General features: G+C 38.3%; 1 protein-coding gene across 1 annotated transcript; it reads right to left on the bottom strand.

The window, feature by feature from the left end:
• Positions 1-900: 900 nt before the first annotated feature.
• On the bottom strand, positions 901-22,858 carry CUNH12orf75 (chromosome unknown C12orf75 homolog). The gene is made up of 7 exons (XM_039338159.1): positions 22,763-22,858; positions 21,501-21,822; positions 14,449-14,473; positions 8,362-8,397; positions 5,361-5,437; positions 2,925-3,022; positions 901-1,839 (listed from the first exon to the last, which is right to left on the bottom strand). Exons 1-6 carry the CDS (start codon positions 22,856-22,858, stop codon positions 3,015-3,017), a joined length of 564 nt encoding a protein of 187 aa, XP_039194093.1. The 3' UTR covers positions 901-1,839; positions 2,925-3,014.
• Positions 22,859-25,174: the final 2,316 nt, after the last annotated feature.

Raw genomic sequence — 25,174 nt, 5'->3', positions numbered from 1 at the left:
TTCATTTATATAAAGAAGCACCGATTAAGAGCTGGTGCTCAACAATATACATATAAAATAACCAATAAAGAAGCATTTCCATTATGGTTGAGTTCAGGTATTTCATTAATAGTTGTCTGAATTTGGGTTCAGATATTGTGTGAATTTAACTATTATCATCTGTCAAATCATATTTTATTCTTTAGCAATTGTTAAACACAGCCAACCATGGGACTACCAACAAAACATGGCTAAACAAATAATTGTCTAAGAACCAGTTCTATTATAATTTCAAAATAGGTGTGTGATAAATCACTAGAAAGTTGAATTGTTAGAGTTCTGGTATTACTTCTTCACCTAAAGCACAGCTAATTGATGGGTTTCTAGACTGTTCTCTTCACATTCTACCTGAGCCTTCCTGAAGGCATTTGACTAACTTTGGAAGCAAGATGTTGGGCTAGAATCTAAAACTAGTGTACAAATAAATTCCATTGTTAGTCTGATCCTTCAAGAACATTTTCAAAACTTCGTAACTCTCATTTCTGTTTCTTATTGGGTATCAACCTCATGAAAACCCAAGAGATTGAGGCAGACATATCGTTTGTATCCATTTCTACCTATCATTTTTCTAGCTACTTCTCTAATTCTGTTTCTCAAAAGCAGAACATCAAAGGTTTAATTGTTCCCAGAAAGGGGAACCAGTAATGGTTCCTTCTCGGGAAGAAGAAAAGATTCTTCCTTTGTCAGAAAAATCAAAGTGGCCCTTGAAATAAGCAGCAGTAAAATTGAATTATTAGTTTTCCATTACAGAAGACATTTCAAACCAAATATTTCAAATATATTTCCAAATTATAGTATCTCCCAGAAGTTAGAATTAAATTTTTCATTGCATTGCTGAAAGCACAACTGGAATATAGACAAATTCATCCCTGCCTTAGGAAATCTTTCCCCCACCAATATACACAATTATTAAAATATTTGGGGAGATGATTCCTAAAATACACTATAGCTTCTTTGCAGGAAGTCCTCAACTTACAGGTTGAAGGTTTAAAATATCAGATAATGAAAAATAAATATCATAGCAATAAAAACAGCTGCGCTGGGGGCCAAGTCAACTCCAAATCAATATTTATTTCAAGGAGGCTTTCCTGGAATTTCTTTGCAAGCACAACAGAACAAACTACATTTGTTTCGCTGTGGTATCTGCCCTACCTACCATTATATTTCCTAAAATCTTATGAAAAACAGAAGATGTAACACAAGCATTTGGGAGAAAGCAGCTAATTCTTTCTTTTAATGTTAGCAGGAATGAGTGAATAAATGAAAGAAGAAAAAACAATACAAACCATTGAAAAATTACAATCACTTTTTAGTAACCTCTTAGTAAGAGATCCACAGTCAATATAAAAGCAACTGGTAATCAAAGGGATCTGACAATGTCTTTTGGAACCCTTGTCTAAATTCCCAAAGCTACTTTTTGAATATATGATTCAAATAACCTTATACTCTTAAGTAAATCAATAATGTATTGTAATATCGGCTTAGGAACACTTGAGTGAACAATAGAAAAGGTTTTTAGTTAAAAAAGCTATCAAAAATACCGGAAGCAAAACAACTAGACTGTTGTTCAAAGTGTTAACAACTATACTGTTATTCAAACATGCATTCTTGGGCGGTATTGCCCTATATCTACTAATTAATGCAGCACTAAATGGCATCAAAACTGTCCATAAAGTTGGATTCTTCATCCATTTCATTTCATTTCAGCACTCATCTTGATTCATAGTTGCAGCTCTTTTAGGCTTTCACGTTTTTCAGGTGATGTGATCTTTCTGTGTGATTCACTTGGCAATGAGTGATCTTTGCAGATAACCGATTAAGAGGAAAAAATGGCATATGCATAATAAATAGTACAGTACTTTCAGAATGCTACAATAAAGTCTATGACAAGAAGAAGAAAGGAGGAGAATCATCCTCAGGGATGAAGTGATTAAGCAAATGCTCATTGTACTAACACAATATGCAGGAAGCTGCATATTGGAAAGAGCATTACAGTTCTTATTTCTTGTATTACTAAGATAAGAATCTCTATTTCAGAAAAATATGGCAAATAATAGTTCACTGTCACCTTGATATACAATTAATCAGGTAGAAATCAAGTACAGATCCAATACAGGTAATTCTCGTCTTACGAGAACAACTGAGACCAAAATTTCCACTGCTAAACAAGAAAGTGATTGACACCATTTTATGATCTTTCCTGTTACAGTTGTTACATGAATCATTGGTGGTATTGGTAACATAGTTGTTAAGTGAATGTGGCTTCTCCACTGACTTGCTTGTCAGAAGGTTTCAGAAGGTGATCAGTGACCAGATATGAGTCAGTGGCCAAGTATCTGAATTTTGATCATGTATCCATGAGGATGCTCCAATGGTCATAAGTCTGAAAAATGGTCGTAAGTCACTTTTTTCAGTGCCATTGTGACTTTGAACAGTCACTGCGTTGTTGTAAATTGAGAAATTATTGTACAAATGAGCAAACCCACTGAAATAAGCCGCAGAACCTCACAGGAAAGATGCAAGGAGAAAGAACATTTCTTGGACTGATCCCTTTAAAGCAAATAACATTCTGAATGTTTGTCAGTCCCAACCTTCTGTGCATAAGAAAGCAATTTTTCAGGAAGAAGAAGAGTAATGCTTTCTAAAAAGGCTTACTTGGAACATATAAATAGAGAGAAATACCACATGCCATTTCCTTGCAACCTGAAGTAATGATTTAAAACAGAAGCTTGCTTCAAAGTTGGTAATTGATTTCCAGATTTGGAGGCTAACAGGAAACTAAAATTAAGTAGAAGTTTCTTGATTTACCGAGATATGCCATTAAGGAAAATACGGAGGCGTTGTATGCCCAAGCAAAAAAAAAATTACATATATTAGCAACATACCCACATCTGCTCCAAGCTCATAAAATGATGGGCTGACTCTCCCTTAGGACTTGTCTCCCAAAAGTCTGTTCTCCAGATTGTTCTCTCTGGTCAGGTTCCTATTTTGGAAAGAAATCAGACTAGTAGAAAGGGGATTAATGGCTGGTATGCTATGTGGGCATGATTTTAAGCTAGTTGTTTAGGGCTGCACTTAGGAAATTCTCAAATTCAGCAGGGTTGATTTACCACATTTTGACATAACCTAAGACATTTTACAGTTAAAAAAGGTCTTCCTTTTATATGACAATTAAGTCCTAAAATTATTTACTTCACTGTAATTTGAACAGAGGCACTAACATAGAGTCAACACTGGATTACTTCATCTCTTCAAACTTGAAAATTTGAAAACACCTTCTTTTTTTAATAGTAAGGCTTGTGATAAGATCTGCCAATCCAAAACATTTAGTCTGATCCTGTCAAAAAATATCAGCTCTTTCCCACATTATAAGAATTTTTAAACTATAAGAATTGGATACAGCAATCCAATAAAGCAGGGAAACAGTTCATCATCCTTACATCTGACCTATGGTTAGATAAGGGTATATGAAAATATCTTGTGAATATAGGTGGAGGAACGAAGCCCAAAGGATTAGAAAGAAAGAGCAAATGCCTGCATTTCTTCATTGTTGAAATGGGTGGTTCCCTTGAATATTAGCTTGAAAATGATGCTTTGCATTATGACTTTGACCCTTTTTGGTAACAGCTAAACAGGGATTTTCTCGCTTTCTATTTTTATCCATATTCAGTTCTCTTATGTGTATTTGTGTGTTTTGGTATGAGTGGTTTCTGCATTATACGTATGATTTCTGCTTGGGATATGCAGATAATAGTTCAATTTAGGTTTTGTACAAGTATTCCGTTTTGATGAGGGGTAATTATTTTTCCTTCTCTCTGCTATCTTGGTTCTGCTACTTCAGAACCTGGATATGGGAAATACAGAAAGATACATACAAACACACACATGTATACAAGTGTATTATATATGCCAATTTGTTAAGGGTGATCCTCCAAATTAACATGATGGAGAAGCTATGCATCATAGACAACTTTTGTTTTGTATTGTTTTTATATACTGTTCCTCCTTGGAAGTGGGTGGTTAATATCACAAACCCTTAGAAGCATGGCCCTGGAACAGTTTGTATAAAAGTTCATTGCATTAATTTTTAAATGGCACAGAACTTTTAAAAGGCTTGGTAATAGGTCTGAGTGTCTTAATACTATCTTATACAGTATTAAAAGTTCCAAGTTTCATAATTAATATTTTAAAGCCTTGAAACATTTCAAGACATATCTAATCCAAATATATATTCTTTCACATCCATAAATACACTTGAGCTGAATCACCTAGGGTTGCTACTAGAATCTATTTTTTTAATATAAATTTAGGCTTGGCAGAAGAATCATGAAAGTCTCTAAATCACTTCATGATTTGGTAAAGTGAAAATCAACGCAATGAGAATCTGATACATGGTAAGATAATGTCCTACAAATTGCAGCAGGTTTTCACTGCCTTCAAATTTCATTGTATTAATAGCCCTAATCAATTTGATAGGAAATATCAAATTCTAAGAAGACAATCAGCCTATGCTGAAGATGTCAAACTGAAAATCGGTTTCATGTTCAGAGCAATATTTCCAAAATTACTATATTTTGATGAGGTCAAGCTGGTTCTTGCTATCAGATCATATGGCTCAGGTCTCTCAATCTATGGCCTGTTTTGCCAAGAAAAAATTAAAATCACAAACTAACCACCTGATGATTGTCGCTTCTGACTCTAAAGCAGACTCCCTCACTTAGCATAGTGAACATAGTGGAAATTAACTTGACTGTTTGCATTTCTAGAGACTTGTGCTGGCGCTGTGGTTAGAATGCAGCATTGCAAGCTAATTCTGCCCACTGCCAGCAGCTCGATCCTGATCAGCTCAAGGTTGACTCAGCTTTCCATCCTTCTGAGGTTGGTAAAATGAAGATCCAGATTGTTGGGGGCAATTTAAACCACTTAAACCCTGTAGAGCAGGGGTCCCCAACCCCCAATCCATGGACCGGTACTGGGCTGCAGCATGCCAGCAACCGGGCTGCACAAACAAGCAAAGCCCCATCCACGGGATGTAGGCAGCACACAAAACCACTCCCCCTCCAGTCTGCGGAAAAACCTTTCTCCACAGAACCGGTCCCTGGTGCCCAAAAGGTTGGGGACCTCTGGTATAGAGCACTATGAAGCGGCATAGAAGTCTAAGTGCTATGGCTATCTTGCTCTGCCTAAACTTCATGGAGTAACCTAGGACTGCTAGTTAACTTGAAAACCTTTTAAAGTTTCAAATGATAAAATGTCTTTCCTAAGCATGATGATAAATGTTAGAAACTGGAAATACTGAAAAACAATGGTTGAAAAAATACCTTTAGGTGCTGTTTTTGTCTGGCTGGAAATCTTGGCTGCTGCAGCAGGTAGGCCAACATAAACACCTCCATAATCTCTTAATGAAAAAGACATGAAAGTCATGACTGGATGCCATAGTAAAAGTATATCCTTACGCACAGCAAAATATTTAATCTTTTTTGGACTGTGAGTTACATTATTTAGTATAACTGCTCTCTCAAAAGTGAAATTTGGGCAGGATAAAATTATTCTGCTCATTACTCATCCTACACTTAAGTATTACTCATTTTGTTACATTGAAAATTACAATCCAGTGATAACCTTTGAAGGGGCACTTGGGATATACTTAAAGCTTGTGAGTGATATTTAAGCAAGAGGCTGCAGGTGTGTGTCTGATTAAGACTTCTAATTAGTCAAAACACTTCACTTGCTCAATGCAATCGTGCAGCAACTGTGAGGCTGGAATGTAGGACACATTTTCCTGTTTTCCCCACAAAAAGTGGCTAAAATGAGTGGAGTAACTCCACACACTCACTCTCATCCATATACATCAATGGGGAATACATTCATGTGTTCAGATTTACATACCTTCTCATATGAATATATTACAAAGAAACATACAAATACACCCAGGTTAAAATTAGACCACACTTGAAGTCAGTTGCATAGAAGCAAAGTGGAGGGGAATTGTGACTCTCCCCCCAAAAGACTCCCATCCAACAATTTACTTAGGAAAAAAAGTCTGTCAATGGCTAGCAGAAATAGTTTTCAACATTAATAGCTGGGTAAAACAGGATGCTTGGAACACCTGGAAAACTGTCTAGAATGGGAGTCTTCATACTTGGCCCTTTTATGATTTATGGACTTCAACTCCCAGAATTCCTCAGCCAGCATGCCTCTTCCAACACTATGGCTAACATATTGAACAAAGATGCAGACCAATCTGATGTTTCTCCACAGATGCTAAATCAGTATTATTATCTCTCCTAGCAGTTTCCTGCCATGTTCACAATACAAAATTGTTGGAGACTTCTGCATCTTTGTTCAATATGTTAGCCATAGTGCTGGAAGAGCTGCATTCACAGCTATCCAGAAGAGGACGTTTGGGGAGAAATGAATTCTCCCCAACCAGAATTGCAAAATGCAGTCACATGACCACATGCTACAAAAGGCCTAAATGCGGCCCATTGTTAAGTACCTAGTTCGATCACATGATTACAGAGGAAAGACAGCTGTTAGAACTTTAAATCCAGGTTGTAAATTGGTAGGCCCATCGTAACTAAACAATAAGCAACCGGTTGTAAGTGTTTATTGGTTTAGAAGAAAAGTTAAAATACTTCATAAAAAACAGATCTCTAAATCTGTCGTGGTTACAATCCCTATACTGTAATATAATACTTTCTGTCTCAGTAAATTTAATTGGACAACCTGGCATACCTTTCCCAATTTAGTTCTCTCTTTACATCAGTCCGTGCCATTTTATTCCTTTTTAAATGACATGGGTTGAAAGGCGTTTGACTCAGTATTCCAGCAAGCAATAATTAATGGATTGGTCAACCAAGGTGTAGACACTGCTTACATAAACTTACTACAATCAATATATGAAAAAACAATGGTGACAATTTGCCTTAATGATCTTAAAGTGAACATCAACATAGAACGAGGTGTATGACAAGGCTATTACAATATCACCTATTCTTTTTTCAGCCTGCCTTGAAGAAGCATTTCACAAACTAGACTGGGAAAAGATGGAATAAAAATCAATGGTGCCTATTTAAATCACTTAAGATTTGCAGATGATGTTGTTCTCTTCTCACAAGACCCAGAAGAGCTACAAAGACACATGCAAAAGTTGTACAAAGCAGGAGAACTATTCGGCTTAAAAATAAACCTGAAAAAGAGCCAGACTGTTTAATAAGTTCACCAAAGAATTTTTTTTTATATCTGGAGAAGAACTAGATAGACATAGTAGACCAGTACATATACCTTGCCCAATGGATCTCAATGGTAGGTGATACAATAAAGGAAATTGAATGGTGTGAAATGTGGTTGGCAGGCATTTGGCAAGCTAAGCATAATTTTTTAAGAACTAGGCCTGAAGAGAAAAGTTTTCGATCAGTGTGTGCTACCTGCTCTAACATGTCAGTGAAACATGGACACTAACCTCACAATTGATACAAAAGCTAAGAACGGCACAAAGAGGCATGGAAAGATACATGCTAGGCATTACAAGACAAGATAGAAAGATTAGAGAACGTGGATTAGAGAACAAACAAAAGTATACAAAGCCATCAAGAGAGTAAAAGAACTGAAATGGAAATGGGCTGGTCACAGAGCAAGGAGAACTCATGGCAGGTGGACCAAGGAAGTCATAGAATGGATCCCACTTGATAAAAAGGCTCCATGAAAGAGACCTAAAACAAGATGGATCAACATCAGCAAGTATTGTGGGCCCAATTGGCAAAAGAAAGCTCAGGACCGTATTGGCTGGAAACATGTGGAAGAGGCCTTCATCCTGCAGGGGGTAGACCATGGCTAAAGATGATGATGATGAAATGACATGGGTATCTGGCTAGGCCAGATGATATAAATTTTAAACCACGCTTTTATGATAAGGTTACTAGATCTGGGTTGCAAAAAAAGTGGTCATGTGTATTTTTTTCAGTCCCTATCCGGTACCTTTTTATCTGATTCAACCTAAATATATGAAACAAGCATTTAACTATATTTGGAAGCCAATATCTGCAATGCTACTGACTTAGATAATCTGGGCACATGCATGGAGCATTCCTGTGATCAGCTAAATATCATTATGAAGCTATAATACTGCAACTATTTCCCAGGGTTAGACTACAAGATTCTTAGTTAAAATCTGAGAAGCTCTTATTGGACAAATGAATATAAAGCTGTTGGGCTGGGGTTTATAAACCACATTTTAAATAGTTCTCTTTACGTCTTTCTCATGACATAGCAGCCTACTTTTGATCAGTGCAATTTCAGTCCAGTTCATTGTCAACACACCTCCTTTTGTCATCTTCTGATACCGATTCATTTGTTCTGCAATTAACAGAAAGAAACAAAGGAGAATGCTTATTTTATTTAATCCATTTATAGACTATAATCAATAATGTAAAACAAAGATATACAGTGCATCTGATACTGAAAATCATCTGAACATTTAACAATAACCATTTAAAGTTAGAGCATAGCAAATTAAAAATAATTATAATATTAAAATAGTTTACGATTTAAGTTTTGAATTTAAAATTTAGTACATTTTAATAATTTAAAAGCAGTGCTTAAAAGCCCAGTCCTATTATCTAGGTTTTCCTTCAGGAAAATGCACATAATCTCTGTCATTTGAAACAGAGATATGGATCCTATAGAGCTATCTGAAAACCTCCCTTCACTGGAAGATCAAGCATCTGGTCACTACTTACATGTCAGGAGGGCTCAAACATTTATCTCTTATATTTTAGGAAAGTTCTTTCTTGCTTTAACAGAAAGCTTCTTTCTTTTTCTGAACACCATCCCAGCAAAGAGCTTTCTTCTTTAACTCATAACTGCTGCTTGGTACAGGTAGTCCTCAACTTACAACAGTTTGCTTCGTGACAATTTGAAGTTACAACAGCACTGGGAAAAGTGATTATGACCATTTTTCACACTTATGACCATAGCACTGACCTTCAACCAACCCACGCAACCCCCCCAACTAGCATTTCACCTCCCAATGACTCTCATCTGATGTGACCTCCCCATCACAAGACCCATCAGAACAGCTTCACCTGACATGACAAACACCTGACCCATCACAAGACCCATCACAACACCTTCACCTGATGTGACACACACCTGACCCATCATAAGATCCATCATAACACCTTCACCTGACGTGACCCACATCACAAGACCTATTGACCACACGAAGCCCTTATAAACAGAAGAACAACAACACTTGACATTCCCTAAATTCTGCTGAAGATGTTATCCTGGTAATGAAACATTCAGAAACAAACCCACCAGGTCAGAGAACAAACCTCCACCCTCATCTTACACCTGAGCTACAGATATTCGCCACTGTCGCAAACTTATGACCAATGCAGCATCCTCATGGTCATGTGATTTACATTCAGATGGTTGACAACTGTCTCATATTTATGTGACATTATGGTTGCAATGTCCTGGGGTCATATAATCACCTTTTGCAACCTTCTGACAAGCAAAGTCAATGGGGAAGATTCACTTAACAACTGTGTTACTAATTTAGCCACTGCAGTGATTCTCTTAACAAATGTGGCAAGGAAAGTCATAAAATGGGGCAAAACGCACTTAAGAATTTTTTCACTTGGCAACATAAATTTTGGGCTCGGTTATGGTCATAAGTTGAGGACTACCTGCATAGCAGTCACTGTAGTTTGCTTTAGTGGCTCTCAGCTTTCGGTAGAGAAAGACAAATTAGCAATAAGTTTTCAAGCCTGATTGAGTAAAAATTGCAGTATCTGGAAGCCCTAACTGTTCTGCCTAATTAATACCGCTCTTCTCTGTCAATGAGCAGTCAAAAACCTGCTCTTCTCAAGTAGGTTCAGGACAGCAACAGTACATGCTTGAAGACTCAGTGTTGATCAGTTCAGACTCCCAAAAATAGCACAGAGGGTATCCCTTGTCTATTCCACTAACTCCTATGGCTTCCTATAATACCTCTCATCTCCTCTTCGGTCTATTGTCTCGTTTCATCCTTCCATTACATAGCACTTTACCATTACTGCATTTAGATCAGTGGTTCTCAACCTGTGGGTCGGGACCCCATTTGGGGTCGAACGACCATTTCACGGGGATCGCCAAACAACGCAGTCCACCATTTTTTTCCCCCTTTTCCTTAGCTGTGCTACTCCCTTTTATTCTATTGGCTTTTGAAAGCCAATAGAATAGACTCTCTTGAACAGAGTCTAATTCTATTGGCTTTCAAAAGCCAATAGGAATTGTCCAGGCCGTCTCTGCCCTGCTGAGCCCGCCAAAAGTCCCATTCTGCAAATGGTGCTGCACCAACTGAGTAGTCCTCGACTTACGACCGGTTGGGGGTCGCGGCATTAAAAAGGTTGAGAACCACTGATTTAGAACATAGAGATCATCAAACAGCACAATTTTCCACACTCTGGATTCTGCTCCTTGCCAACTTGCCAAGGCACCTTCCTCGGTTCACCTCACAGAAAGCCCTGGCCAATAGAAAGAGCTGGAATGAGCATCTCCTTTTATCAAGGTCAAGAAGAGGGAAATTCCACAAAAAACAGAGGCAGTTGGAATATATAATTTCATCTTAGAAACCTTAAAATATGTCAGGACCTTGATATTATTCTAACAGTGTTTCTCAACCTCAGCAATATGTCTGGATTTCAACTCCCAGAATTCTCCAGCCATCACGTTGCCTGGAGAATTCTGGAAGTTGATATCTACACATTTTAAAGTTGCCAAGTTTGAAAAACACTCTTCTAGCAGGCTCCCAAGCACAAAATAGTAAACGTAAGCAATAGAAAGAATTAATAATGAAAGAGAGTCTGAAATTTCACAGTTCCTACAAATAAGGATTAGGAGAAAGCTTGTTTATTTTGGAGAAAACAGCTCCATGATACCATGGAGCAATTAAAGAAAAGAAAAAAGAAAACATTGTATATTACTTAAATACATCACATGTGACAATTTTAGACAAAATTAATGCTGCAAAAAAATTGGGAGTACCGTCAAAAGGTCTAGATTGTTTATTACTCTGTCTGGTAAAGGGAAATAAACTAAAACTGGGGAAAAATTAAGACTTTGATAGACGAAAAAAATCATTGAAAAAAACCACTTTACAAAAACATGATAATAATCATACCTTGACTATAGCATATATTAAGTAAACTATATATTTAAAGAAACCATGAAAAGAGTTCTTTTTATAAATAGTCTGATTCAAAGCACTTAGCAAATTAGTAGAATCATATATCTTAAAATACAGAGTTTTCTATATTTCTTGGCATCGTTTTAGTGGTCATCTGGATTTTTGCATCCCAGATTTAAAACTCCTATAATGTGGTTTATTTGATTTATGAGGTTGTCAACTTTTTTTAAGAGGCAAGGAGTTTTAACTTGTAATAAATAACAAGCTGCAAATACCACCCCATATTCACTGACAGTCAGCCAACAGCCAACTGGCATCAGAATTCACCAGGGAAAGTTGAGTTGTATCAAACAATATAGGTACAGAGAAAGAGAAGGAGAGAGAGAAAGAGAGAGAGAGAGAGAGAGAGAGAGAGAGAGAAGGAGGCCTAAAATATATTTTTTTTTTGCTGGATATATGAGATTTATGATAGTTTTTTATTAAAAAAAGATGGAAGTCCGGGGGAATGGAGCAAGCAGATGTGTACTGAGAAAAAGAAAAAAAGCTGAATTATTTCCAGCCTCTGGTTAAAATGGAATTTCCAAGAAACAACTTGAACAGAGGTGGTATTTATTTTAAGGGTCCTACATTATATAATACCTTCTGGATATTATTTTTTTTTATTTTCTGATCTATTATCTCTGCCCAATTAATTTTTTCTGTTTTGACTTCCATCTCAAGTTATGTCCAATGTCATAACAGACTAGCGCCATCCTGTGGTCTACTGAAACACTGACTTGTATTTTATTTTTGCAACTCTTGTTTTAAAATGTCCCAAAATAGAGAAAGTCTTATCATTTTTTTGTAATTGTAACCAACACTTTTTGGATTTTAATATGCAAAGTTAAAAATAATTTATTTCTTTACCTATTTATTTAATTTAAAAAATCTATATACTCTAATCCATGGAACTCTGGGCAGCAAAGTTTTGTTTGACCTTGTTTGTTGCAATGTGAGGCTACAAATGAGTTTGGGTCTCTTCGTCTGACCACTACTTGTGTTCTTGCAATCTGGTGGTTAGCTTCCCCCACGTTTGTCTTACATAGTCCTGCATGGATTCCCCCTGTGACGATGTAAGACAAACTGGGAGGAAGCTAAGCACCAGATTGGAAGAACACAAGGGGGTGATCAGCCTCACATTGCAATGAACAAGGACACACATTTAATTTCATAGCAACTAAGATTGTTGGCCATGAAAGTACAAAGATAGCCAGGGAAATGATTGAAGCCTGGAAAACAGGCCCCTTGTCAGTTAAGAGGAGTGCTGATTTACCACCAGCTTGTTAAGTACTTAGGAGCCGAGGGCTTGGCAGCACAAGGAAACAACAGCCAATCGCCAGCCACCAACACACCAATCAGCGAATGGGAAGGCACCACATAAACACTACTCACAAAACAGCCCAAAACACATATTCCAATAGAAAGAAATTCCCTGAAGATGGGCTCCAGCATCAGTCCGAAAGCTTGGAAGAGTAAATCTCTCGTCCGGATGATTGATCCAAATTCGATCTCACATCATTACCCCGGGACACGTATATTTGCCTTCATTCATGAGTTTTTATATTTTATCTTTTCTTCACTCCATATAAAGTTTGATTTTGTTTAATTCTGCTGAAATTATTCTGTCTCTCAAGGAGGAAGAGAAGGGCCAGACCTCTAGTAACCTGATTCTAAATCATACATCTAGAATTTATAGCATATAAACATTTTCCCATGTTTGTCTTTTCAATAAACACAGCAGTACAAATTATGGGAGTCATCTCTCATTCTCAAACCAGGGTTAAGGGGAGGATATCACATGATGCACCTTGTTGAAGTTAGGTAGGGGTAGTAGTACCTACCAACCAGTTATACTGAGACATTCTCTGGGACTAGACTGCAAAAACTCAGAGGGTTTCAGGAGAAGGAAGTTACACTTCCACCCTATAAGCTCAGATACATAAAGCCTTTAACAACAGCAGGATAGGATTCATCAGTTACATCTTTTCTTTCACTACTTTTTTTCCTGAGAAATCCTTACCTACTGAACTGTCACTGGTTGAGCAGCTCTGATTAGCTTCTGGCTACAAAATGGTCACAAATTCTTGGATACAATATTTGAGCACTTTGCGGTTTCACTCGGATTCACATAGATGTTCCGAGAATTATGTTTCTAAGGCACTTATGAGGACCATTATAATTGGATTCACAAGCACTGTAATTTCATTGCTGCCTAATTGTCCTCAACTAAACATAACCCATTGCTTCATCATCATCCAATTATTGTAATACCTGTTCTACCAATAAGAGAAAGCATGCAATTATTATTATTATTTCATTATGAGACTGGTTTGCTAAATAAGCCACAATGATTGAGTTAACACAATATATTAAACTGTGACTTATTGTATATACCACAAAGCCTGGGTTCATGAGTCATACTAAGCCAAAACCAAGCAAATCACATTACGCTTAGCATGAGCAGATAAAAGCTAGGTTCCTAAAACAGCTTAAGCTAGGGGTGTCCAAACTTGGCAACTTTTTTTTTTGTAAAAAAAAAAAATTATTTTCAATTTTACATCATAAAAATACTTCAGATAAAGAGTAAAATAAATTTATACACATAACTTTCGGTATTGCTCACCCATTTCCCCCTTACCTTGGCAACTTTTAAGACTTGTGGATTTCAAAAATTGCCCAACCAATATGGGGGAATTCTGAGAGTTGAAGTCCACAGGTCTTAAAGTTGCCAAGGTTGGACACCTCTGATCTAAGCTATCGATAACAACCCATATTTGAAGTTAGTGACATACCAAGTTGTACGAACATAGCAACCGCAGTTTGTTTTTGGTGCCTTCAAATCAGTTTTTGATTCTGGTGATTGCATGGACTGGCAGTTTTCTTGACAGGTTTTTTTAGAAGTGGTTTACCATTGCTTCCTTCATAGGGCTGTGTGTGACTGGCCAAGGTCACCCAACTAGCTTTGTGCCTAAGGGTGCACTAGAACTCATAGTTTGCAGTTTTTAGCCTGATATTTAACCACTATACCAAACAGGCTTTTTGTTCAAAAAATGTGGCTAAACAAAATAGAGCTTAGTGTGATCCAATTGACAATCTACTCAAACTACTAAGAAGCTATCATGACCTTGTTATGTATTCTGTAATACCTGGAAACATAACACAAAATAGAAAAATGTATCAAAATATATACTTACATTTCTTTTGATGTTGCTGTAGTACCTGGAATGAAAAAAATGTGAACATATGTTTGTGAATCTTTTCATAAGTTACCTTTTCCCCTCCATTTATTTAGCCAACAGTATTTACAGGAAACATAAAATGACCCCTTTCAAGAACTGTGACTTTCAATGCTCTGCAAATATCACCCATGTTTCCCATCTTCAGTTTCTTTAGTTACATCAGTTTCAAGATAATTCAAACAGGAGACCCGGTGAATACATCTAGATCCACAATTCAAAGCTTTTCTCACCTTGCTACTTATTTGACCACAATTTGATTCATGCAAATCATTTAGGCAAATCATTACCTACAAAAGCAAAATGCACAACACAATTAGGACATCAGGTAAAAACAATCAGTATGGTAAAAACAAACACATTGAGGCACCCATCATCTTGATTTTGTTCATAAATCAGACTGATGGCCCTTAAAGGGATACCTCACAATCTCAGCCTGAAACAGCCAATAGCGGAGAAATTTTCTGCATTAAGGGCTGCATCTGCACAAAATCTCTTTTAGTACTTCCAGCAGCTGCCTGAAAGTGTTAGATGAGGCTTTTGTCCATGCCCAGGATAAAGTGCAAAAGCCTTTTCTGGTTACTAAAAGTGCTGGCTTGAGCCTGTGGGGCCATGAGAAGCAAAATTAACATGCAATTTTGCTCCACGTTTTGTTCTTTTTTTCCCAAGGATTGGACACACAATAACATAGCAGATATGTACACAATGCTTTACAGGACACACCTTCTCCAACTACAGGTGTGGAGTAATGCTTTACAGGACACACCTTCTCCAACAAAAGGCTATGGAGCAAAATGGCTCTAGTTGCTGCCAAGCTCCAAGCAGGATATGCTGCTCACCAAAGATTGTGGTCCTGACAGTTGGTGGATAGTTCTCTTGTCTCCTATAATAGCTGCCAATCCCCAGACATTGCTTCCACTTCCCAGTTTGCTTGCCATTTTCTGATCTCCCTTTTTTCTACACACCCCAGACTTACAGACTGTCTTAGCCTTTGTTTTTGTAAACTAAGAGTCTGGGTGGGGTGAGGCTGCCTCTGGACATCAGTGCATCCTTGAAAATGCCAGGGTGTGGCTCAAATAGTCAGGGAACTGTTTGTGAGTAAGGTAGTGAGTAAAGTAATGAGTGAGTGAATGCACAAGGAAAGTAGGGCGGGAAGCATTTCTGCCTGTCTGCAGTTGTTTTTCCCAAGGACAAACTGCAATCCTGCTTTACTTCCTCACATATGAGGAAGACACATTGCTTCACAGAACCGTTTAATAATTAATAAGGTCATTCAGTCAAATCTCTGTGAAATTGAATCACTCCTTCAAAGCTTTGCACAGCTCTACTAGTTAGTAAATTAGATGTTTATGACTTAATGGACTGTGTGAAGCTAACTACAGTGGCTCATTTAGCAAATCAAGGTTAAAACATACTATTGAGAATAGGTTAAGATCGTTTCAGCCCCAAGACCTCTAATCATTCGCTTGACCGGATAAAACTGCGGCGACGGTCGGGTATGGGTCCGACACTCCAGCGCCATCCATTTTCACGGCTAGTTGATTCAGCAGGTGAAAAACATACTATTGGCTTTTACAGATAAGAAAATAAACACATCTTCATGGCTTGTTTAGGCCAATTTCCAGTTGTAAATATGCTGTCAGGCACAAATAACCAGTAGCATTAATTGCATTTAAAGCACAGAATTTATTACTGTAATTTATACAAAAGAATCTAATCAATTAAAGGTCAGTGCTAAATTGGCACTACATGAAGGTTAATGGAATTCACGGGGAGTTGGACTTGGATCTCTTGTGACAACACAATGACTCCAAACTAATAGCACAGTTAACTCTGCCTTCCAGCTTTGCCTGCTCTGCTACATAGGTTTTTGTAAACTGATTAGTGCACATAGGTGTTCTGGGGAATAATTAGAAAATTCAAAATGGTGACTATGCATCACCCACTTTTAACATGTGCCACATTTGCAATGTGCATAAAAGAAACAGGAATTTGATTACCTATTTTTTTAACTCCCCACCCCCACAGGTGCCCTTGTTAAAATGAGTTGTATAAAAAGCAACAGTAGTTAAAAAGAAGTGAGGAAATTACAAACAAATTATTTACTCATGTTCATATATCATTCTAATTGAGCAACAAAAATGATATCATTCTGTGCTTGATTGCCTTAAAACAACTTATGGTTTATTCAATGACTACAGTTGCACATCATCACACTTTAAATGTGTGTTCTTATCTTTTAGGGGGAGGACAGTTTGTAGTTGTGGCTGCCTTGAAGAGACACTGCCTATTTGTGAAATGGCCATTACTGTGAGCACCTTGTCTTATTGGTAAACCCAGACCTACCTGTTAAGATTTTTTTTTAAATAAATACATCCCCTAAGACAAAATTCTGGTAAGCCTTGATATAGAACAGAATTTCATAGTATCTATTCTGTGCTCTGCTTACAGTAACTCATGTTCTTATAAACTCTAGACTAGACTACTGTAACATACTCTACATGGGGCTTCCCCTGAAGACCATTCAAAAATTTCAACTGGTGCAGAATGTGGCTGCAACGGGTAGTAAACAGTGCCAGATAGATGGAACATATAACACCACTTCTGCATAAACTACATTGGTTACAGTATGTTTCTTGGTGAAATTCAAGGTACTGGTTACCTTTAAAGCCCTACATGGCTTGAGACTGGGGTACATGAGGGAATCATCTTTTTTCCAAGAGTCTCTACTCATCCAACTAGATGGAGCAGAATAGGCATGCTGTAGATCCTGTCAGGCAGAGTGCCAGCTAATGGAGACCAGAAGACAAGCTTTTTCTGTAGTGGTTCCTGCTCTATGGAACATTCTCCCTTCGGAGATCAGAATGGCCCCAACCTGCTACCCTTTCATAAGATCTTAAAAACCTGGCTATGTTCCCATGCCTGGGGTTCTGAGTGCATTAAGGGCCCCGTTTCCTGACTGTATTGCTAACTGGCCAAGTATCTTGTTCCTATGTGTATTTAATCTGAGTGTTTCTAGCATTCTTACTGTTTTAAAATGTTTTTAGTATTTTTAATTGTATTTTTTTTAAAAAATTGTAAGCCACCCAGTCATTGACTGAGATGGGAGGCTATAGAAAATGAATAAATAAATAAATACTGAGTCATCAAAATATTTACTCTAAAATAATCATACTAGATTGTCACCAGAAATGCACTTTGCCCATTTCCAAATGCAAATCCATAGAAAAACCATTTAAAAGACTCTAAAGCTGTAATGAGAGCCAATTTAGTGTAATGGTTAAAGCACCAGATCAGAAACCAGAAAACTGTGAGTTCTATTCATGCCTTGATCACAAAGCCACCTAGGCCAGTCACTCTCTCTCGGCCCTAGGAAGGAGGCAATGGCAAATCACTTCTGAAAAACTTTGCCAAGAAAACTGCCTGACTTGCCAGCCAGGCTCTGAGATCAATCACGACAACAGAAGTAAAAAAAAGTAAAAAGTATAATAAATACACCAAAAGATACACTAATTTCAAAGTACCGTAAATGCCGGCGTATAAGACGACTTCCGCGAGCGCTGAAATCGGCGCCAAAGACGGGGGTCGTCTTATACGCCGAGTCGTCTTATACTCCGGAAATACTGGTAGTTTCCGGCGTATAAGACGACGTTCTAGGAATGTGGTCCGGCTATAAAGACGGGGTCGTCTTAAACGCCGGGTCGCCTAATACGCTGGCATATACGGTATACTAAAATCTGCTTCATTAGTGTGCAACAATAGATTTATTTATCTGAATACCTGTATTGCATGACCATTATCTCTTCTTTGAGTTATGTCTTCTCTCTTCAATATTTTCTAGCAGATCTAATCAATTTCAAGATATTTCTCATCCATGAAATTGATTATTCTTTACAATATAATTGCACTTAGAATATCATTATATCAATTAATCAGATACTTGAATTGCCCCAAATTACAGATATTTTATGACTTCATCTATTAGAAAAATGGAAAAGTTTAAAGGGTAGAAAAGTAGCTAATACTTGCCACATGGCTCTACTTATTCTCCTTCCTCTACAGACATGAGGAGATACGTTAACTTTAAAATAATATAATAATAAGGTTGGAAGGGATCTTGGAGATCATCTAGTCCAACACCCTGCTCAGGCAGGAAACCCTATACAATTTCAGACAAATGGTTGTCCAGTCTCTTCTTAAAAACTTCCAGTGTTGGAGCATTCACAACTTCTGGACACAGGTTGTTCCACTGATTAATTGTTCTGACTGTCAGGAAATTTCTCCTTAGTTCTAGGTTGCACTTTGCACTCTACAAAATTGCATTTTATACTCTACATCTCACAATCCAAAAGTCTTCTACCACTTCTGAGTGTTGACACATGAAGTCTGAAATAAATTCATTCAAAATGGTCTCTTTCGAGGAAGAACAGAATGAATGTAACTGAAATGGGTAAAGAACATTAAAAATCTTAATGTTTATTTTCATCATTAATTTTTAAAATGCCAGCTTAAAAACATATTCTTTTAGATTACATTACAGGAAACATTTTTAAATGAATGTTTGCATACAGTGGAGAATATTAAAGGTACAAAAAGTAGAGCTTAGAATAGTATATGTATATCCCAAATTATTCTAACAGAATAATGTGCATACTTATTTCTAAGTCCCACTGAAATCAGTAGAGCAGCTTCAGTGTCACAAGGATGAAATAACATATATATTATTAGGATTAAGCTGTGCTGATTTCGGTAAGATGTAGTTCTGAACCAACATAATATTGAGATAGAAATCATACTGTAAACATTTACAAAGCATATATGTGTGACAATGCAATGAAAATAATTGAATACTTTTTCTTAGGCACAGATAACTAGCCCGATAAACAACTGATCTTAATGATGAGGAATGGTATCACAATCCAACACAAACTGTCACAGTGAAATAATTTTTCTGCAGTCATTGAATAGTTCTTGGATTGATTATAGTACCACAATCATTTTATATCCTCAGATCATAATTCAACAAACTGAGGCTGACCTTTTGCAGTTTCTCAGAATTACTTCATGAGAGGCTTGAGTGCCAAACACTGGTGATATTTTGGTTAAGCAATACCTCCCTGAGCTTAATTGTCCCTGGATTTAAATCAGCACCATTATGGACATAAACTGAAGTACTATCAGGGACAAAATCGTGGTCATAGTCCTTGACTTATGACCACAATTGTGCCCAAAATTTATGTTGCTAAGTGAGACAGTTGTTAAATGAGTTTTGCCCCATTTTACAAACTTTATTGCCACAATTGTTAAGTGAATCATTGCAGTTGTTAAATTAGTAACATGTTTGTTAAGTGAATCTGGCTTCCCCATTGATGTTGCTTGTCACAAAATCACAAAAGCTGAACACATGACCCCAGGCCTAGAACAATGCAACTTTCATAAGTATGAACCAGTTGCCTTCTGAATTTTGATCACATGACCATGGGGATGCTGCAACAATCGTAAGTGTGAAAAACAGTCATTTTGCCATTATAACTTTGAGCAGTCACTAAGCGAATAGTTGTTAAATTGAGGACTACCTATAGGTAGTGATGGGATTCAAATATGTGAACAACTGGTTCTCTGTGTGGATGCCACTTCCGGAAGTCCATTCTGGGCCTGGGCAAGAAAAAATTAGCTACCAATTCTGCCAAAGTGGTGCGAACTGGCTGAATCCCACCACTGTCTATAGCAGTGATGGCGAAACTTTTAGAGACTGAGTGCCCAAACTGCAACCCAAAACCCACTTATGCATCATCAAGTGCCAGGTGGGTGTGGCCCATTGGCTGGGTGTGGCTCATTGGTTGGGCGTGGCCCATTGGGTGGGCGCGGCTGCAGTGGTAACGGCAGACTGGGTGGGACTAAAAAGTTCAATCAATCAATTCCAACTTTGCAAGATCTTTTTTTTTCCTGCGAGAAGTTGAAATTGACTGATTGAACCTTTTTTTTTTTTTTTTTGCACATGGCGGTGGAGGCCTAAAGCAAAAAGGTTTTATAAAACCCAGCTGAAGGCCTAGGACTGGGGCAATGGCACACGTGCCCACAGAGAGGGCTCTGAGTGCCGCCTCTGGCACCCGTGCCATAGGTTCACCACCACTGGCCTATAGGCTGTTAAGTTAACACATTCATGAAGGAATGGCCCGTTACTTCTACCCTGCTCTTTTACATTTTAAATATAAAAAACAAAGAGGTTACTACTGTATGCTCTGCTGAGTAGAGCTTAAGGCAGTGGTTCTCAATCTGTGGTCCCCTGGGAGGCTCAATGTTATCACAGGGGTCCATGAAGGCTTGAAGAAATGTTATGATTTAAATCATCAATTAAGTCTTGCGGGTCTGTGCCACAGAAGGTATTTAGATGGCATCTGTGCTGAAGAAACGATTGGGAACCACTGGCTTAAGGAATTCTAACTGGGAAATTTAAATAAAAGGCATGTGATAGGAAAACCACTTTAAATATAATTTGATTCTTATGTTCATCATTTTCTGGCCAAAAGAGGTATGGTGATGACCACGATGATTTGCAAAAGCAGGTAGCCCTACTTTTTAGACCAGCCACTCCACCAGCAAATGTTGTCTGACCAAAAACACACACACACACACACACACAGAACACACACACTTTCTTCCCCCAAGCCTCTTCTTGCCTCCCCAAAGCTGCTACAGCAGAACTTTCTTTCCAGTTCTAGAAGCGCGCGCGCACGCGCGCTCTTCCTTCTCCTCGCCAGGCGCAAAAGAAAAAAGAGCAGCTTTTAGAACAAATGGAACCACTTCCTCCTCCAGCAGGTGGTTTCTTTCTTTTTCTTTTTCTTTTTTTTTTTTACCCTTTTGGTTCAACTCTATTTCTTGTCCCGCGATTCCTCCTGTCGTTGCTCCCACCTCACTCCCGAGTCTTCCAGTTTTCTCTCCTCCACCCATTTCCCCTGGGCTCCGCCTTTTGTGTGCGCCTTTCGTGCACCGCGTTATTCCGCGCTCACCTTTGCTGCCAGCGCTGGTGACTGTGGAGTTCCCACAGCCCATCGCTGGCAACTCCGGCCGGTTCCCTCGATGTGGCGCGCTTCGAGAAAAACCCCCGAGGGTGACTCCACCCCTCCCGAAACAGCCTGGAATGACAAAACGATCCACTTCGTGCTGCGGCGACAGGGGTGAAAAAGAGAAGACGAAGAGCCGGTGGCAGAAGTCACTGGACGAGCGAGAGAAGAATCCGCGCCGAGGGGACCACCTCTCTTTTATCCCGATCCGTCGTCTTGGCAACAACAGAAGCCAATCAGTGTTGCCTTCATCTTTAAGGATGCTTTCCTACTGGCCTAGCAGAAATGAGCGGGGTTTCGAATGGAGAAGGAATGGGATGGGGTTAAAAACGCAAGACTGGGCCAGTGGACAGCCAGCTGATTCATAGGGAAACCCACTAGAATGATCATCAGTGAAGATTATTACTTTTCCCACCTTGCAATCCTCTCCTAATAACTATTCAGTGCTACGCTGCCCTTGTCATTTGCTGTTTTTTATTTATCTATTTATTTTACACCCGTCCTTTACTTTGTGGGATTATTATGTATACTTATTTTCTTCGCAACAACTACTCTGGACTGAGAACAGTGACTGGTCCAAAGCCACCCAACTGGCTTTCATGCCTAAGAATCATGCCAGCTGATTCATAGGGAGTCTGTGTCCTGGTTTGTAGCCCAGCACTATGCCACTACATCAGGCTAGCTAACAGGCATGTGACTATCTTATCCAGTTAGAAATACAGAAATATATGTGGAGGGAATAGTGGGACGCATTCTTTATATACAGTATTTATCTATTGCTATTATCTATATATACTAGGAGACACAAGTACTTCCAAGAAGGCTTAAAATAGTATCAATTTACCATTAATGCAATAACAATGCCAGATTTTCTATCAACAGAGACCTCCTTTATAGAGTTCAAAAGGATAGTGAAAATCAAGCTGTTCTTGACAGCGTTCTAATCAGTTTTGGCTATCATTATTCTTTATATTTCCTTTTATTTATCTGTATTTGTTCTTTCTTAATTATCTATATTCCTATTTTAATATGTACTGTGGATATTTTCATGTTTTTATATCTTTTAACTAAACTGCTCTAAATTATTGCAGCTGAAGCAAGTACAGAACATTCCCTCAGCTCCTGGTTCTTCTCCCCATCCAGAGACCACTGCTTTGCAGTATCCTTGTGAAAAGCAACCATACAAAATGCAGCTTGGGTGATCTCACATTGTCTCTTTGTCCAGAGAGTGTTAAAGAAACTGATCTAATGGTTGGCTCTCTGTTCTTGGCCACAATCATTGGCTCTACTTTACATGGAACCATCTTTTATCCACCATTCTTTTTCAGATTTTCAGTATATGTGTGTGAATGTGCAAATAAATGTATTTGTCTGTGTCTTTCTGAGAATAATTTCTAGGAAACAGTTCAAAGTCAATAGAGTTTTGAACAGACTGTAGTGCACTATGCATGCTGTAAGTCAAGTTTCAATAAATTGTGATTAGCTTTCATTAAAAAATTCCCTGGAAATATATATTTTGATAAGGTAACATAACAATGTATTTATGTATATATCTATTTTCATTTTATATCAATCTATACTCTCCTCACCCCTTTATGGATTACTGCCTTGTCGTGGCGAAGGGGCTTGTGTAACTCAATGAAGCTATAAACTATGCCGTGCAGGTCCACCCAAGACGGACAGGTCATAGCAGAGAGTTCTGACAAAATGTGATCCACTGGAGAAGAAAATGGCAAACCACTCCAGTATCTTTGCCATGAAAACCCCATGGACAGTACTAAAAGGCAAAAAGATATGACGCTGGAAGATGAGCCCCTCAGGTCGGAAGGTGTCCAATATGCTACTGGGGAAGAGCAGAGGGCTAGTACTAGTAGCGCCAGAAAGAATGAAGCGACTGGGCCAAAGCCGAAAGGACGCTCAGCTGTGGATATATCTGGTGGTGAAAGGAAAGTCCGATGCTGTAAAGATTTTTTCTCCATAGGAACCTGGAATGTAAGATCCATGAATCAAGGCAAGCTAGACGTAGTCAAAAAAGAGATGACAAGACTGAACATCGACATCTTAGGAATCAGCGAACTAAAATGGACAGGAATGGGTGAATTTAACTCAGATGACCAACAGATATACTACTGTGGGCAAGAATCCCTCAGAAGAAATGGAGTAGCCTTCATAGTCAATAAAAGAATAGGAAAAGCAATACTGAGATACAATCCCCAAAATGACAGAATGATCTCAATTCGAATCCAAGGCAAACCATTCAATATCACAATAATCCAAATCTATGCCCCAACCACTGGTGCTGAAGAGGATGAAATTGATCGGTTCTATGAAGCCCTACAGCACCTTATAGAATTAACACCAAAAAATGATGTCCTTATCATCATGGGGGATTGGAATGCTAAGGTAGGAAGCCAAAAGATAACCGGAATAACAGGCAAGTTTGGCCTTGGAGTACAAAATGAAGCAGGGCACAGGCTGATAGAATTTTGTCAAGAGAATATGATGGTCATAACAAACACTCTTTTCCAACAACCCAAGAGACGGCTCTACACATGGACATCACCAGACGGTCAACATAGAAATCATATTGACTATGTGCTCTGCAGCCAAAGATGGAGAAGCTCTATACAGTCAGTAAAAACAAGATCAGGAGCTGACTGTGGCTCAGATCATGAGCTTCTCGTTGCAAAATTTAGGCTTAAATTAAAAAAAGTAGGGAAAAGCACTAGGCCACTCAGGTATGAACTAAATCATATTCCTGATGAATATACAGTAGAGGTGACAAATAGATTTAAGGAATTAGATCTGATAGACAGAGTGCCTGAAGAACTATGGATGGAAGTTCGCAACATTGTACAAGAGGTAGCAACTAAAACCATCCCAAAGAAAAAGAAATGCAAGAAAGCAAAATGGCTGTCTGAGGAAGCTTTGCAGATAGCTGAGGAAAGAAGGAAAGCGAAAGGCAAAGGAGAAAGAGAAAGATACACCCAATTGAATGCAGAATTCCAGAGAGTAGCTAGAAGAGATAAGAATGCCTTCTTAAATGAACAGTGCAAAGAAATAGAAGAAAACAACAGAATAGGGAGGACCAGAGATCTCTTCAAGAAAATTGGAGATATGAAGGAACGTTTCATGCAAAGATGGGCATGATAAAGGACCAAAATGGCAGGGACCTAACAGAGGCAGAAGAGATTAAGAAGAGATGGCAAAACTACACAGAAGAACTATACAAGAATGAGCTTAACGTCCCAGATAACCACAATGAGATGGTCACTGACCTCGAACCAGACATCCTAGAATGTGAAGTGAAATGGGCCTTAGAAAATCTGAGCAACAACAAAGCTAGTGGAGGTGACAGTATTCCAGCTGAGCTATTCAAAATCTTAAAAGACGATGCAGTAAAAGTGCTACACTCAATTTGCCAGCAAATTTGGAAAACTCAACAGTGGCCACAGGATTGGAAAAGGTCAGTTTACATTCCAATTCCAAAGAAAGGCAATGTCAAAGAATGTTCAAACTATCGCACCATTGCACTCATTTCACATGCTAGTAAAGTTATGCTTAAAATCCTACAAGCTAGACTCCAGCAGTATGTGGATCGAGAACTACCAGAAGTACAG

Source organism: Crotalus tigris, unplaced genomic scaffold (assembly GCF_016545835.1).
Source record: "Crotalus tigris isolate CLP2741 ecotype Arizona unplaced genomic scaffold, ASM1654583v1 scf7180000017694.5664430, whole genome shotgun sequence".
Lineage (NCBI taxonomy): Eukaryota > Metazoa > Chordata > Lepidosauria > Squamata > Viperidae > Crotalus > Crotalus tigris.
The sequence above is the reverse complement of the archived record's forward strand: the minus strand, read 5'-3'. Positions and strand labels throughout refer to the sequence as shown.